A 15818-nucleotide genomic window follows, 5' to 3' on the forward strand; every position below is an offset into this window, starting at 1 on the left:
TCAGAATAAGATTATAAATCTCTAACTTCTTTGTATTTTATCATCAATCCAGCAGAAATCAGAACCAACTGCGAAACCAAGTGGCAAGTGCTAATTGGAAACAACATAGTTTCGGTTTTTTTATTTTTTATTTCATAAAAAAAGTATTATATTTAGACAAGAGCAACAAAAATACACATAGAATCAGAGAAAAATAAGGGAGTCTTATTTCATTCCAACGCAATAATAATAAAATAAAATAATCTGGAGGGTTACACAGCAAAACAAAACTAACAAAACTACCCTTTCCGTAACAAGAATCAAACAACTATTGGAGTTGTTTTTTTCTTGTTCCTCTCCTCTTCTCTTCTCCCACAACACCTATTTTCATTTCCTGCATCACCGTCGAGTTTTCTCATTTCGCCGGTGTTTGCAGGAATCCATAAACCGAACAAAAATATAAAATAAAATATAACAACAAAACCTCATGCTTTTGTAGTTTTATTTCACCTTTCAATGCCGCAACGGTGAAAACCTTTTTTTAAAAAAATTAACCAAATATTTTAACATTTTTATTTTTTTTGTTAGAAGATGCAACATAAAATCTTCACCAAAATGCGAAGCATGAAGATGATTGACGGGTGCAAGGGACCACCGGTCCGCACCTACAACCCCTCCGTCGACGCCGACGGCGGAGCTGGAAAGCTCCGCCACCACATCCAAGAGACCTTGAGAAGCCAAATCCCCCGTAAAAAATCGGTGCGGGGATACTCGCCGTCTTCCAACCTTAACTTGGAAGCTGCCGCCATCGTCTCCGACGGTACACTCCTTCCTTACGGACTCCCTGCGACGAAGCTTCTAGAACCGAAGATCGAGGCGACTTTGACACCTCTCGATTACGTCCAAACCTTAGCTGACCTGCATCGAAGAGCCGAGAACTCTGCCGAATTTGAAAAGGCAGAGGTGTTTCTAGAACAATCCGCGGTGTTTCGCGGCCTACCGGAGCCGAAACTGTTCCGAAGAACGCTCCGGTCGGCACGGCAACACGCGGTGGACGTGCATACGAAGGTGGTGCTTTCCTCCTGGCTCCGCTACGAGCGCAGGGAGGATGAGCTAATCGGGATCTCATCAATGGATTGTTGCGGAAGAAACCTTGAATGCCCTAAGGCAAATTTGGTGGCAGGGTATGATCCTGAATCTGTTTATGATCCATGCGTTTGCGCAAAACGGAACTTCAATTTTAGTACTGGTGATGAAATGGCAATGGAAGAGGCGGTTAATTACGATGATAATGACAGCGATGACGATGACGACTGCGACTTGAGTTTTTGCATTGGGGATTATGATGTTAGGTGTAGGAGAAACGATATGGCCTCGCTTTCGCGGCCTTTTAAGACAATGTTATATGGAGGGTTCTTGGAATCTAAAAGGGAGAAGATTAATTTCACACAGAATGGGTTCTCAGTAGAGGCAATGAAGGCAGCAGAGGTGTTTAGTAGGACTAAGAGGGTTAGCCATTTTGAGCCTAAGGTTGTTCTTGAGTTGCTTTCTTTAGCGAACCGGTATTGTTGCGAGGAGATGAAGGCTGCGTGCGACGCGCATTTGGCGTCCTTGGTTTGTGACATGGAGGATGCTGGGTTGCTTATTGAGTATGGATTAGAGGAGACCGCGAACCTACTTGTGGCGGCTTGCTTGCAGTTGTTCTTGAGAGAGCTTCCTGGATCTATGCAGTGCTCAAATTTCATGAAGATATTTTGTAGTCCAGAGGGTAGGGATAGGCTGGCCGCCGCTAGGCATGCTTCTTTTGTGTTGTATTATTTTTTGAGTCAAATTGCAATGGAGGAAGAGATGAGATCTAATACAACAGTAATGTTATTGGAAAGACTAGTAGAGTGTGCAGCAGATGGTTGGCAAAAACAGCTTGCATTTCATCAATTAGGTGTTGTCATGCTTGAAAGGAAAGAATACAAGGATGCACAACATTGGTTTGAGGCAGCAGTGGGGGCAGGGCATGTTTATTCTTTGGTGGGTGTTGCAAGGGCAAAGTATAAGCGCGGCCATACGTATTCGGCTTACAAGCTAATGAACTCGCTTATTTCGGATTATAAGCCGGTTGGTTGGATGTATCAGGAAAGATCTTTGTATTGTGTTGGAAAAGAGAAAATGATGGACTTGATGGCAGCAACTGAATTAGACCCAACTCTTTGTTTTCCCTACAAGTATCGCGCCATTGCATTGCTTGAGGACAATATGATTGGAGCTTCTATTTCAGAAATCAATAAAGTAATTGGTTTCAAGGTTTCTCCAGATTGCCTTGAGTTGAGAGCTTGGTTCTTGATTGCTGTGGAGAATTATGAAGGAGCTCTTAGAGATGTTCGTGCCATTTTGACATTGGATCCCAATTATAGGATGTTTTATGGGAATATGCCTGGTAATTACTTGGTAGAACTACTTAGTCCTCTTGCTCGTCATTATAGCCAGGCTGATTGTTGGATGCAATTGTACGATCGATGGTCCTCTGTTGATGATGTTGGTTCTTTGGCTGTTGTACACCAAATGTTGGAAAATGATCCAGGGAGAAGTCTCTTGCACTTTCGTCAGTCTCTCCTCTTGCTACGGTAACTTTCTTGTTTCATTGAAGTATTAAGTATGATGTAGTTTTAAACCAGTAATCAATCATATAGATTCTAATTTCAAATCATAATTCGTAAATTTCTGTCTTGAATAATTATTCTGAGTTATGGGATTGTCTGATGTGGTTTTTCATATAATTAATGAGAAGAGTGACATGTAACTAATGCTCTTATGTCTTGTGAGATATACTTTCTAAATATATAAAAAGTCATGTACTTTGATACATATGCATGTTCATGAAAAGAAAAATTCTTTGAGATACAATTTTTCAATGAAAGGCGTTCAGGAGCATAGTTTTAGTGTATTTTTTATCAGGTTTATTGTTCATCTTGGTGTTTTTGAATTTTGCAGGTTAAACTGTCAAAAGGCAGCCATGCGTAGCTTGCGACTAGCTAGAAACCATTCGGCCTCTGACCATGAAAGGCTTGTGTATGAAGGATGGATACTGTATGACACCGGTCATCGCGAAGAAGCACTAGCAAAGGCAGAGGAGTCCATTTCAATTCAGAGGTCATTTGAAGCTTACTTTCTCAAAGCCTACGCCTTAGCCGATTCAAATCTTGATGCAGAGTCTTCAAATATTGTGATCAAGCTCTTGGAAGAAGCACTTAGATGTCCTTCAGATGGCCTTCGAAAAGGACAAGTGAGTTGTATTTTGATTCACAAGCAACAATGTCAGCTTAATTTTAGTGTTGCCTTCCTCTCAGTACATAATATTCATACCATTGTTTCACATTTTAGGCATTGAATAATCTAGGGAGTGTCTACGTAGACTGCGACAAGTTAGACCTGGCAGCGGATTGCTACATGAATGCGCTCAACATCAAGCATACGCGAGCGCATCAGGGATTAGCGCGTGTTCATCATCTTAAAAATGATCGCAAAGCTGCGTACGATGAGATGACAAAGCTAATAGAGAAGGCGAGAAATAATGCATCGGCTTTTGAGAAACGTTCAGAGTATTGTGACCGTGATATGGCAAAGAGTGATCTTACCATGGCAACAGAGTTGGATCCTCTACGCACTTATCCTTACAGATACAGAGCAGCGGGTTCGTTTGCTTTCTCTTTTTATTTTCTATTACCATTTTCATTTGCTTTTTTATGTTAAGCGTTTAACACTCAATTGGGCCCTTCAAATTTGAACCAGCTTAAATTAACTACTGAAATTTTAATTGACTTCATTTAGACTCCTAAATTTATTATAATAATTTGTATTAGTCTCTGAACTCATTTTCATTAAGGTCGTGCTAATTTGATACATTAACTTGAAACACTTCAAAAAAAATAAAGCGACGTCTTTTAAAATTGGCATCTATTTTTTACCTAAATGACGTTATTTTACATAAAACGCGTCTCTTTTTTACTAGTGATGTTCATAAAACAAAATGTTTTTTAACTCTATTCGTGCAAAACAATATTATTTCGTTGAAAATTAAATGTCAATATAAAACGATGTCGTTTTGTTTTACTGAATATAATAAGTTAAAGTGTCAAATTCAGAATTTTAACTTGGATCAACTGTCAACTGAATTTTTAAGAGTCAATTTAAGTTCGGTCTTAAATTTTAAAGGTTAAATTGAGTATTAACACTCGCTATAAGTATCTTGGTAGAGTAATAGGATTATGATATGGATTATGGAGATGAATGTTTGAAACATGCTATTAGATTTTATGACTGACCTTGAAACCTGTGTGTGCCAGTGTTAATGGATGATCATAAGGAGGACGAAGCAATAGCAGAGCTTTCAAGGGCCATTGATTTTAAGCCAGATATACAATTGTTACATCTCCGAGCAGCATTTTACGATTCAATGGGTGATTATGTTTCCACCGTCCGAGACTGCGAAGCAGCCCTTTGTCTGGATCCCAGCCACGGCGATACGCTCGAGCTTTGCAACAAAGCTCGAGAACGTATTACAGAAGACAAGTGAGAGAATTAGAAATTAAAAAATCCACAATTTTTGAGTGTCCTCAACGGGGACAAGCCTATTCTTGCGAACCTATACTGTCTTTAATTGTTGATTAGTAATCATGAGTGATTACTTGCGTGATAAGGTTTCTCCAGAACCGGCCTGGTTGTGTACCTTTCAACCGATGTTCTGCGAACAATAGAAAAGTCTAATTTGGACCGAATCAGAAAGGAAGTAGAGGAGCAGGATAGCTTGTAAATATATGTAATGAATTATAGTTTTGTCTGCATATGATTGATTGAATTGCAGGTAGCTTATAGCTATTTGCTGCTGCTCTGTTTCATCATGTCCTAGCAAAAAGGATAATGGTGAGATACTGCAGTTATACAAAACATGTACATGATATTCAAAATGTGTTGTTGTGTAAGCTCAAGATTTAGAAGTCTGCAATTGTTTTTTTTTTTTTTGGCCAAGTAAATCAAATGCCAATTCATCTTGTGTTGTATCAATATTTTTTCTTAAATCTTCTCTTTACTATATACACAATTTTTTGGAATAAACTTGTTAACCGGAATTATCTTTAAATAATACTATTTACTAAGTAAAAAATATAATACTATTTGTTAATTAAACAAAATTTTAAGTTTTCATGTGATATACTTTTATATCATTTGTTCATATTTAGAATTTATAATTTTATAATAAATTAATTTTTAGATAGCACTACACTCTTAAATACATTAGCATTCGCTTGCTAAATGCTCATAATATTACTAATGATTGCAGTTTTTAGGGGTTGGATTGGGTTTATCAAATCAAATTTGTGAAATTTTTTTATGGTATTTCTCAACCTGATAGGTTAAGAATTAATTCTTCGTAGATTAGAGTTTTATTTAAGAGTTTGTTATTGATCAATAAATTACTTTTTTTTTTAATAGAGAGCTCAACACTCAAGTGGAGCAAACAAGTAAGAGTAAAATAAGGTAACTCCTATGTCATCTCCGGTATGGCCATCGACAACATGAGTTATTTACAACACCACTCCTTTGCACATGAAAAAGTTTGAGCCACACAATCTACAACTCCTGTTGTCTTTCTCTGAAAAATGACGTCATTCCGTTGTAACCAAATATCCATATAGTTGAGTAGAAGCCAATTAGCCAACACTTGCACACTTCTTTCCTCAACGGCATGGACCTCCAGCTGTCAAAGTGTTCTTTCAAGGTGCCAGGTACAGTTCACGTCTGTCCAAACTCTGAAATCCAAGCACACCACACCTGCCAAGAATACTCACAAGTAACAAATAAGTGTTGAATAGTTTCTACTTCGTTGTTACACAACACGCATAAGGTCTCATTTTGTTGTAGCATTCCCAGTCTATTAAGCCGATCCTTTGTATTTACTCGACCTACCAATACAAACCAAGTGAACAACTCCACTCGAGGCGGAACTAGACCTTTCCAAATGTCCTTTGTGAATCTGTACCTCAGGAGCTCCTCATCCAAAGACTCTTCCTGCAATACCTGCACAAATGAGTTAGTAGAATAAACGCCTCCCTTGCCAAATTTCCACACCACTCTATCTTGCACTTCCGCTATTAATTTAACGGATTGCAATACTTGAAGCATCTGGTCTAGTGTATCTGTTTCCCATTGGCGTAATTTCCTCCTCCATTGGAAGTGCCAAACCCACTCTATCCCATCCCAGAACCCGCAGTCCCCAATTACTGATCCTTTTTTGTTTGAAAGCAAGAAGAGTCTCGGATAAGAGTCTTTCAGCTTTTCCACTTGGAGCCACTTATCCTCCCAAAATCTGGTGGATCTACCATCTCCTACTTCTATAGCAAGGCCGACAATCATCTTCTGCCTCACATGTTGTTCCTTTCTTTGCACTTGACATATGTCTCTCCATGGGCCACCTCTTTTTGGTAATTCCTGAGTTGACAATAAGTGATTTGGGTTCAAGTTATTACAGGAGCACACAATCTTCTTCCATAGAGGACATTCCACTTTTGAGAATCTCCACCACCATTTAAACAGTAGAGCAGCATTACGGACTACCGCATCACCCACACCTAGTTCTCCTAGCTTCTTTGGAACCTGAATCATCTCCCACTTTACAAGAGCCATGCCTGGTCGCCCATCATCCTTCCCCCAGAAGAATCTCCTCTACAGTGAGATTATTTTACGTGCCACCCCTATCGGCATCTTATACAAACTCAGGTAATAAATAGGCATGCTATTAATAACCGACTTTATGAGCACCAGCTTCCCAGCCTTACTAAGGACCTTTGCTTTCCACAAACTGAGCTTCTCTTCCACCTTGTCTATAATCGGCTTTCACGTTTTTACCAATCTCGGATTTGCTCCAAGGTTAATGCCAAGGTACCTCACCGGTAGAGCTGCCTCTTGACAACCCAGTAGCTGACACATCCGCCCAACCCACTCCTGACTGCAATTTACGGGTATCAAGTTGGACTTCTCGAAGTTAATGCTCAACCCAGACATCATTTCAAAACACCTCAGCATCCTCTTATAGTTCCTGACTGTCTCCTCCTCCGGTGGGCAGAATAATATAGTGTCATCATCAAATTGTAAATGCAATAATTCTATATTATCCCGACCAACTAGAAGTGGAGAGATTCGACCATTCCTTACTGTCTCCCCGATCATCCTGTTGAGCACATCTACCACCAACACAAACAGAAACGGTGATAATGGATCACCTTGACGAAGCCCCCTCTCCATTTTGAACGATTTTGACGGAGACCCATTAATCAAAATAGAGATGGAGGCCGTTCTGACACACTCCCTAATCCATGACCTCCATGTTCTGCCGAAGCCCATCTTCTCCAACACTGTATCAATAAAAGACCATTTAACTCTATCATATGCTTTCTAAAAGTCCAGTTTGATAATTGTTGATGCCTTCTTTTTCAATTTCAACCATTGCATAGTTTCACATGCAATTAAGGCTCCATCATGTATCTTCCTCCCCTTTACAAAGGCACTCTGCGATTCCCCAACTAAACCGGGCATTACACTCCGCATTCTTCGTGTTAACAGTTTAGAAATGACTTTGTAGACACAACCAACCATGCTTATAGGTCTGAGATCCTTTATCTCTTTAGCCTCAACGAATTTCAGAACCAACGCTACCCATGTGACATTAGAATCCTCTGGTAAAGTTGCTGTCTCAAAGAAGGTCATCACAGCTGTCGTGAACTCCATTCCAATTTCATCCCAACACCTTTTGATAAAGTTCATGCTGTACCCGTCACTCCCTGGAGCCTTAGAAGATTCACACTCCCAGACTGCCTCCTTCACTTCCTCCACTGACGGTAAGACCTCTAGGGCTTTAGCTTCCTCCCTCTCTAGCCGATTAACTAATCCATCCCTAAAGCTCACCCTTGGAGAATCCTCCTGGTGGTACAGGCGTTTATAAAAGTCTCAAATGGCAATCTTGATTCTTGCTTGATTCCTCACAAGCCTCCCTTAAATTACCAAAGACTCAATCCTGTTATGCCTCCTTCTCGCTGATGCTATATTATGGAAGTACCTAGTGTTTCTATCCATCTCATTTGCGTGACGGGATCTAGACATTTGCTTCCAGTGGACTTCCTGCCTTTCATACCACTTTTCACAGCACCACACTAACGCCCTCCTCCTTGCTTCCGTTGTACCGTCATAGCTTCCACTACTTACCATATCATCTACCTTCTTTATTTCTTCCTCCAACCTTTTTATCTTCTCAGTTATATCTCCAAAATGCTGCTTATGCCATCTCCTCAACGGTGTTGTCAGTGCTTTCATCTTCTGTAAGAAATGTATATCACCTAGTTTCCTCCACTCTTCTTTCACCATTCTCAGAAAACCCTCATGCGTGAACCAAGAGTCTAAACTGTGGAAGGGTCTTGGACCATCAAATTTTCTGCTGTCTTCCATAATCAAGGGGCAGTGATCTGATAAACCTCTAGGGCCTCCCCTTAAACGCAATTCTGGGTACACATCAAGCCATTCCACAGAAACCAGACACCTGTCAATACGACTGCACGACTGTCCTCTAAACCATGTATACTTCCGATCATTTAGCGCTAAGTCAATCAATTCCATATCATTTATCCATGCTCTAAAGTTTTCCGCAGACGCTGATAATCTAGTCGCTCCTTTTCTTTCCTCCATATGTACAATTTCATTAAAGTCCTCCAAACAACAGAACGGTACCTGACACAACCCTACAATATAACTCAACTCTTTCCAAACAGAGGCTTTCTCAGCTCTTTCATGCGGTCCGTACACCAACCCAACAGCGCAATGAAAATTATCTTTTACCACGACCCCTTCTACACACAGCCATCTATCCCATTTATAGCAATTAGTCAATTTAAAAACTGCCTCATCCCATATTAACAATAACCCTCCAGAAGCCCCAATTGAGCTTACAAACTCCCAACAAGCTCTATCTCTACCCCATATACGAGCTACATCAAAATTAGTCACAAGTTCCTTCTTTGTTTCTACCAAACCCAGCATGTCCAGCCTAAATTTACTTTTAAAATTCTTCAGCATACCAACCTTTGCAGTACTTCCCAACCCCCTAATATTCCATGAACTTATAATCATTTCAGAAAACTATTACACACCTGTTTTCGAATTTTTGGCCTGCTTCTTCGGACTTTTTCTTTTTGCTTTGCCTGTCGTCGTTTCAGAGCCATCGCTTCATTCTGCTCCTGTAAAATTGCCATAATATCCTCTTCATCACTGCACTGAGCACCTGATTCTACAGCTAGCTTCCATGCCTCTTTATTTTCAGCCATTTTCTCTTCCCAGCTCGGCCTTTGTTCTTCATTGTGAATGTCCGTATCACCCTCCAAGCCAGCCCCCAGCTCCCGGCCTGATTGTGTACAGTGATCACGCTCTTTCTCTTGCGCGCTGCCGTTTACCTGAACCAACGCCTCCGTCACAATTTCCCCCTCCTCCAGTCCCACGCCTGTATCACCACATAGCTGCTACTCATGCTCTGATGCGCTTTGGCTTGTAAATCTGCCGGTGACGTTGCCAAGGCTCTCATCTCCAAGAAGCCTCAGTCTCTCTTCTGAGTTATAGAGCCCTGGTCGTTCTTGGCTCGGTTCTGTGTTTGTGCCCCTTTCCTCCCGGCATCTTTGTTCTTTACTACCGCCGTTCCTGGCATCCCCATCGCCAGGCTTCATTCTCGCAAGCATCTCCGCCGCCTTCTCCCGTGCGGTCTCCACCGGCGCCAACTTGTGACCACAGCCCTCCTCCATATCTGATCGCGGAGCAGCCGCTATGTCCCTCACCCGGTCAGACTCTGCTGGCGCCACGTCTCAGATCTGCAGCCCTCCTTCTTGCCGAGTTAACAAGGCGGCATCTCTCCCCGCCGGCGACGTGGTCGGACCGTGGCCTACTTCCCATCTTTTCCTCATGCCAGGCTCTGCTAGGCTTGATCCAAGACGCGCATTGAGGAGGGAGGCGCGACCTAGCTGCTGTCTCTCAGTCCGGGCCAGGATGGATACCGGGTCAGTGTCTACCCAGTTTGGGCTGCCCGTTCTTGCCCACTTCTCCCCATTCCCTCCGTTTTCTTTGCTCCCCCTAATGGGCCTGGTATCTGCCAGCCCATATCCATTTCTTGTGCCATTACGGGCTTGGTTGTCATTACATCTGTAATAAACATGGGATATTGTTTCCTCAGAATCCACCTCATCATGAGATGATCGCTGAGAATCTTCCTCCGCCTTTAATGTCGCGTAACTGCCATTTCTAGGATACAAATTTGAATTTTTATGATTCCATTCATTTAAATTAACATATGAATTTACCAATCTATCCTTTTCTTGTTCAGCCATTCTATTGTCCACCGTCGTCAGAACTGCCACCTGATCCCAAACAATCTCCGGCCGTTCGTCACCCTTATTCAGTATGCCACCATGTTCTTCGCGCTGTACCTTTCCTCCATCTACTCTATTCCTGTCGCCTGTCCCCTGCTTACTCTCCCGAAAGCATTCTTCCCGATATACCTCACCTCCCACTTCTCGTACAAGGACATCAAATCCACTTGCACCTATTGTAACATGTATCCATTCGTTGATCATATCAAAGACACACGTATCAATCAGTACCCGACCCGCACTAAACAAATTGCATGATTCTGTTAGCTTATCACACATCAATACCTTTCCCCATTGCTCTCCAATTTTAAGAAAAGTGTCCCTGGACCATGCGTGCAATGGGACTCCATAGCAATCCAACCAAACTCTTCTAGACTCACTCTTCTCCGTCTCGTCCCATCTCCATACCATATAAAACATCCTTAATAAGTCGTTCATTCTAAAGGTGTAAGCTTCCTCAGCACTAAGCACAGAGTCGAACGTTATCAAAGCTTTATATGCTCCCAACTCCCTTACGTGCGTTACACCTGGCCATTCGTTATGAATCTTTTACTTCAAGGTAGTAAAGTCGATCGCCCGCTTCGTCCCTCCGACGGTACTTCTCTGTAGTCAGGCAACATTCTCATTGACTATCGGTACTTCTACCTTCTTTGTCCATCCATTATTATTAGGATCTTTGGCGAGAGTACTAGACGGCTGCCTCACCCCTTTCTCTTCTGTTCCTTTCACACTCCTTGGTTGTGAGTTGTTACCTCTTGCATTCTCTGTGGTGATGACCTTCACTGCTTTGTTCGTTGTATTCCGGAACACCGCTCCCCTTCTATACTTCGCTTCTCCAACAAACAGTCTTTTGCCTCTCAACACCATACTATTCATATTTGCAACAGCTTTCAGAGCTCCTCCCTTTGTAGTGTATCGCACAAATGTAAACAGATAGATATGTCCATTTTTGTTCTTTCGCAACAGATATATGTCGATGATTTTACCTGTCCATTTGAACATGTGAAACAATTCCCTTTTCGATATATCTTCTGACAAATTGTCAACGAAGATGGAGAAAGAATCGAGCTCCAATCGTTGATACTCTTCTTTATTCCAAACCCTAGGATCTTTATCATGTTTATTTGAATTAGTATTTCCCCCTGTGTTTCCCCACCTCACTCGCTCCCGGTTTCTCTCTCGAAACATATTTTAGAGTTTTTGATCAATAAATTACTACATGCACAAGACAGAATTCAAATCATAGATATTTATTTAAACGAATTAATGAATTAACTATTAGATTAACTTGAATCGGTTAAATTCTTAAATTCTTTTTTCTTTTTTCTTTTTTTTTTGTCAAAAAATTCTCTTATATACCCAATGAGGATTCCTGGTTGAGGCAAGTTATGAAAGCCCATGAGAATAAATCTAGTTTAGTTGATGAACAAAAATGTTGCCCAAACTCTAAACAAAACGAGTTGTTGACTAAAAATAAAAGATATGTTCAAACAAAAAATTAGTTAAACCAAAAATAAGTCCAAAAGCAAAAAAAATATTAAAAAAGATGCATGTCGCGGTAGACTTTCTAGATATTATTTCCATATCTATATTAAAATTTGAGTTAATAAAGTTTCTAGATATTATTTCCATATCTAGATTGACATTTGAGTTTATAAAGGGAAAAGTGAAAAGTTAATCTGCATGATTAGTAACTTTCACTGGAAATAAAAGTTAAAAAAGATCAATTTTATTTTTCACAAAAAATTTTCGCTTTAGAATTTTTTTTTCTTTTTTGATGTTAATTGATACCTAATTATATTCAAATGCAAAAATTAAGCATGTAAGTATGTATCACTATTTAGCATTGCTTTTTGTTGCAAAGGTGATATAATTCATGAGCCAATACCCTAGGTATTCTTTCAACAAGAGATTCATAGTTTCTCTTGAATCTTCACACGTGGAAAGCACTTTTCAACACACTTGTGACCACTTTAAAAAACCCTCAAAACTTTCTTTTTTCAAAGTAGTTTTTATTATTTTCACCTTATGCCCGTGTCTCCAACTGCAAATTAAACTATATTTATTCCACCCCCAACTAACCAGATCTGAATAATTATCTCATGAAATTTATATGGAGGAATAATATGAATGAGAAGATTAGAGAGAGTACACCATAATGGACTTGTTGAAACAACAACGCCCAAGAAAGCTGAACTTGAATGCACCACTTTTATCAACAAAGCGTTACGGTTTTTCTTCACCGTCAGATAATAATTCACTGTGTGCAGGTGCAGGAGTTCCATTTTCGTGGGAGCAAGCACCAGGAAAGCCAAAGCACAATGACAAGAATGATTACGCCGAAGGCGGCGACACCCCTCGGCCAAGACTTCCACCACCGGTCGCTGATGTTAGCGACGATGACGACGACGATGACGACGACGAGGTTTACTCAGATGCTATGGATGTTTTCTCTCTTTCAGAAGCTCTGGACATTGTTCAAAAGAAATCAGAGAAGGCGCGTTACAATAACAACAGTAACACTAACGAAGGATTGTTGCGATTAAAGATTCAAGAATCTGACGGTTACCAATCGCCGACTTACATGATCAACCGCTTCCTTCCCGATGCGACGGCGTTGGCCGCCTCCTCCGCATTGCATTTTCCGAGCAACTGCGACGAGAAAGGTTGCGAAACGTGCAGTTACCAAGAATGTTGTTTATCATCAGCAAGATCCTCCGGCGTGAGAAATGATAATTATAACGATAATGCTTATTCTTATTCTTATTCTTACTCTCCGAAAGCTTGTTATTGCGGCCTTGAGGTTCTGTTGCCGTGGCGCGTGAAGCATAAGCTTTGTTCCATGAAGAACCCTGTATTGTTGCCGCCTCTTAAGAAGAAGAAGGCGGAGGAGCATAATCAGCGCGGTGGCGCCAAGCAGAAGAAGCATCGGCGTCGTTCTTCGTCATCAACACTTACACACTTGCCTTGTACAAATTCTAAAGAGGATAGTATATGATTGTTATTAGTAGAGTTCTTTCTTAATTTCTTCATTTTTTTTTCCCTTTCATTGTTATTAGTATATGTTCACCTGTATATGTATTAGTTCGTTCCAATAATTCTCTCGTTTATTTATAGAACAAGGCATAACACTGATGTTCCATGCATAAGCTTATATTTTTTTTATTGACTAGTTTTGTCTATGAATTAACTAGTACATACTCATCTTATATAATTTGTAACAACATCATTTGAACCCTTTCATCACGTTTGACCTCACAAGATTACATTGATGAAAGTTAGTTAATTTCTCATTTTATAAATCAATTATGTTAGTTGTATACTAAAATTAACCATTAAAATTAATTATTAATATAAAATACATATTGAGATACAAAATCAATAATATTATAGGATTAGCATAATTTATTTTTTTTTTTTTTTGTCATTAGTTAACAATTAATATTTAAAAATATTTGTTAAAAATATATCATTAAACTACTGAATAAAAAATATTAAATTGTTGACTAAAAATTTTGGTTAATATAAAATAAATTTGTTGGTCATTAAATTCTTTATATAAAATATATATTAAAAATATTGTTTATACATAAATATATAATGAATAATTTTAATAATTATTTTTAATATACATATAATATTTTTTTATAAATACTCGTTTATTTACACATTGACAAGTGCAAAATAAATGGCCTCTTAGTCCCTTTTATTATATTTTATTATATTTCCTTTCACTTATTTTATGTTTCTGAAGTTTTAAATAATTCGTTATTGATAAAAATAAAAAATATATAGAATACATATATTGTTGAGTAATGTTATTCAATGTGACTGATAAAAAAATAATTTTTTATATTATAAATAAAAAATGAACAAAGAATTATATAAAAAGAGAGATACAGATACTTAAGAATTTTAAGAATATAAAATATGGTTAGGAGGAGAATTATGCGAGAGGTCCGCATAAGTGCACTAAAATAAATTAAAATAGTATTTGCGACCATTATTCTTCGGTTTAGGGATAACTTCAAAAATTTGTCCGGCTGTAAAAGAAGAATGTCACAAAATTATTATAATTTATTATTTTTTATAATCAGTTAATCATTAATATTTAAAAATATAAAATAAAATATATTATTAAATTATTAAAATAAAAAAATTAAATTAAAAAAATTGAATTAATAATTAAATAATAGTCATAAATAATAAATTACGGTCTTCTTAATATTTTTCGTTATAAAATTTGCCATCAAATTTAAGTATTATCAGTGCACTCCGTGACTATTTTAGACTATTGTTGGTTAAACCATCACAAATCTGTAGCATTTATTGATAGTTTAAAACGGTTGCTAAATTATTATTAATTTTTTATTTTTTGTTATATTTAGTGATAATTTTAAATCACAGTTAAATAACAATGAAAAAATATTTTGAATTTTATGGCGGTTTTAAACCGTCGTAATCTCTCAGGCCAGATTTTAATTTTTTAATTATTATATAAATTAGTTTTATCATAATAATAATTTATACGTATACAAATATTACAATATAAAAAATTTTCTTGTTCCCAAATAGAATTCTACAAAAATACTAACATTGTATTTCAAAATATAAATTCAAGCAATAATAAATTTTTAGTATGTTTTCATAACATATAAATTCAAATAATATAGCCCTAACATGTAAAATTAATAATAATTTCAATCATAAAACTTCTTAAGTGTTGAATGATTTATTTTGTTAAAGTATATATAACTAGCAACACAAGAAGATTTTAATTTTTACTTTGCACTGGTGATTCAAAACGGAGATGGCTTGAGTCAGTGACATATTTTAAGTGTCTCTGTTTCCCCAATTTCTTCTATTAGAAAGACATGGGTATTTATATAAGAGTCAAATACTTTAATTAGTAATAAAATAAGAGAGAACAGTCCTTAATTGACTCATACATAGAAATATTTAGAAATGGGATTAGGGTACTTTGAATAGTTGAAATTATTCTCATCCAGCAATTGGAAAAATTGTTTTCTTGAATGATGAATTAGAAAGTGAAATTGACATGATTGAAGAAAAAGTTTTACTGCCCTTACTGCTGTGTTTTTTTTTCCAAATCAGAACTGATATAAAATAACTTCTTGAAAAATTATAAATGATCAACATTTTTTATTTTTGTTTTATATTTGGCTAACGCTAGTCAATTATATATATATATATATATATATATATATATATATATAAAAGTATTGACCAAATTGGAGTAGTAGTCTAGAAAAGGTATAACGTATAACCAAAATATCTAATAGAAATATCTGCCTTTGAACTCAAATATCAGATACTAAAAGTGATAAGAGTCATTAAAGTATGCAAATGCAATGCATGCTTGCTTTA

At 37.9% G+C, this 15818-nt stretch overlaps 3 protein-coding genes across 3 annotated transcripts; 2 read left to right on the plus strand and 1 right to left on the minus strand.

Moving 5' to 3' along the window:
- The first annotated feature begins 301 nt into the window (after positions 1 to 301).
- Positions 302 to 5048, plus strand: LOC107625791 (ethylene-overproduction protein 1-like). The gene is made up of 4 exons (XM_088503784.1): positions 302 to 2597; positions 2965 to 3256; positions 3355 to 3664; positions 4317 to 5048. The coding sequence occupies exons 1-4, from the start codon at positions 571 to 573 to the stop codon at positions 4544 to 4546; spliced, it is 2859 nt and encodes a 952-aa protein (XP_088359910.1). The 5' UTR covers positions 302 to 570; the 3' UTR covers positions 4547 to 5048.
- A 1816-nt stretch (positions 5049 to 6864) lies between these two features.
- LOC148575220 (uncharacterized) lies at positions 6865 to 9057 on the minus strand. The gene is made up of 3 exons (XM_088506119.1): positions 8230 to 9057; positions 7488 to 7947; positions 6865 to 7382 (listed from the first exon to the last, which is right to left on the minus strand). Exons 1-3 carry the CDS (start codon positions 9055 to 9057, stop codon positions 6865 to 6867), a joined length of 1806 nt encoding a protein of 601 aa, XP_088362245.1.
- Positions 9058 to 12529: 3472 nt separating this feature from the next.
- Positions 12530 to 13565, plus strand: LOC107628480 (uncharacterized). Its single transcript, XM_016331132.3, has one exon. The coding sequence runs from the start codon at positions 12589 to 12591 to the stop codon at positions 13426 to 13428; it is 840 nt and encodes a 279-aa protein (XP_016186618.1). The 5' UTR covers positions 12530 to 12588; the 3' UTR covers positions 13429 to 13565.
- The last annotated feature ends 2253 nt before the right edge of the window (positions 13566 to 15818 follow it).

This window comes from Arachis ipaensis, chromosome B2, assembly GCF_059453495.1.
Source record: "Arachis ipaensis isolate K30076 ecotype BB chromosome B2, ASM5945349v1, whole genome shotgun sequence".
Taxonomy (NCBI): Eukaryota; Viridiplantae; Streptophyta; class Magnoliopsida; order Fabales; family Fabaceae; genus Arachis; species Arachis ipaensis.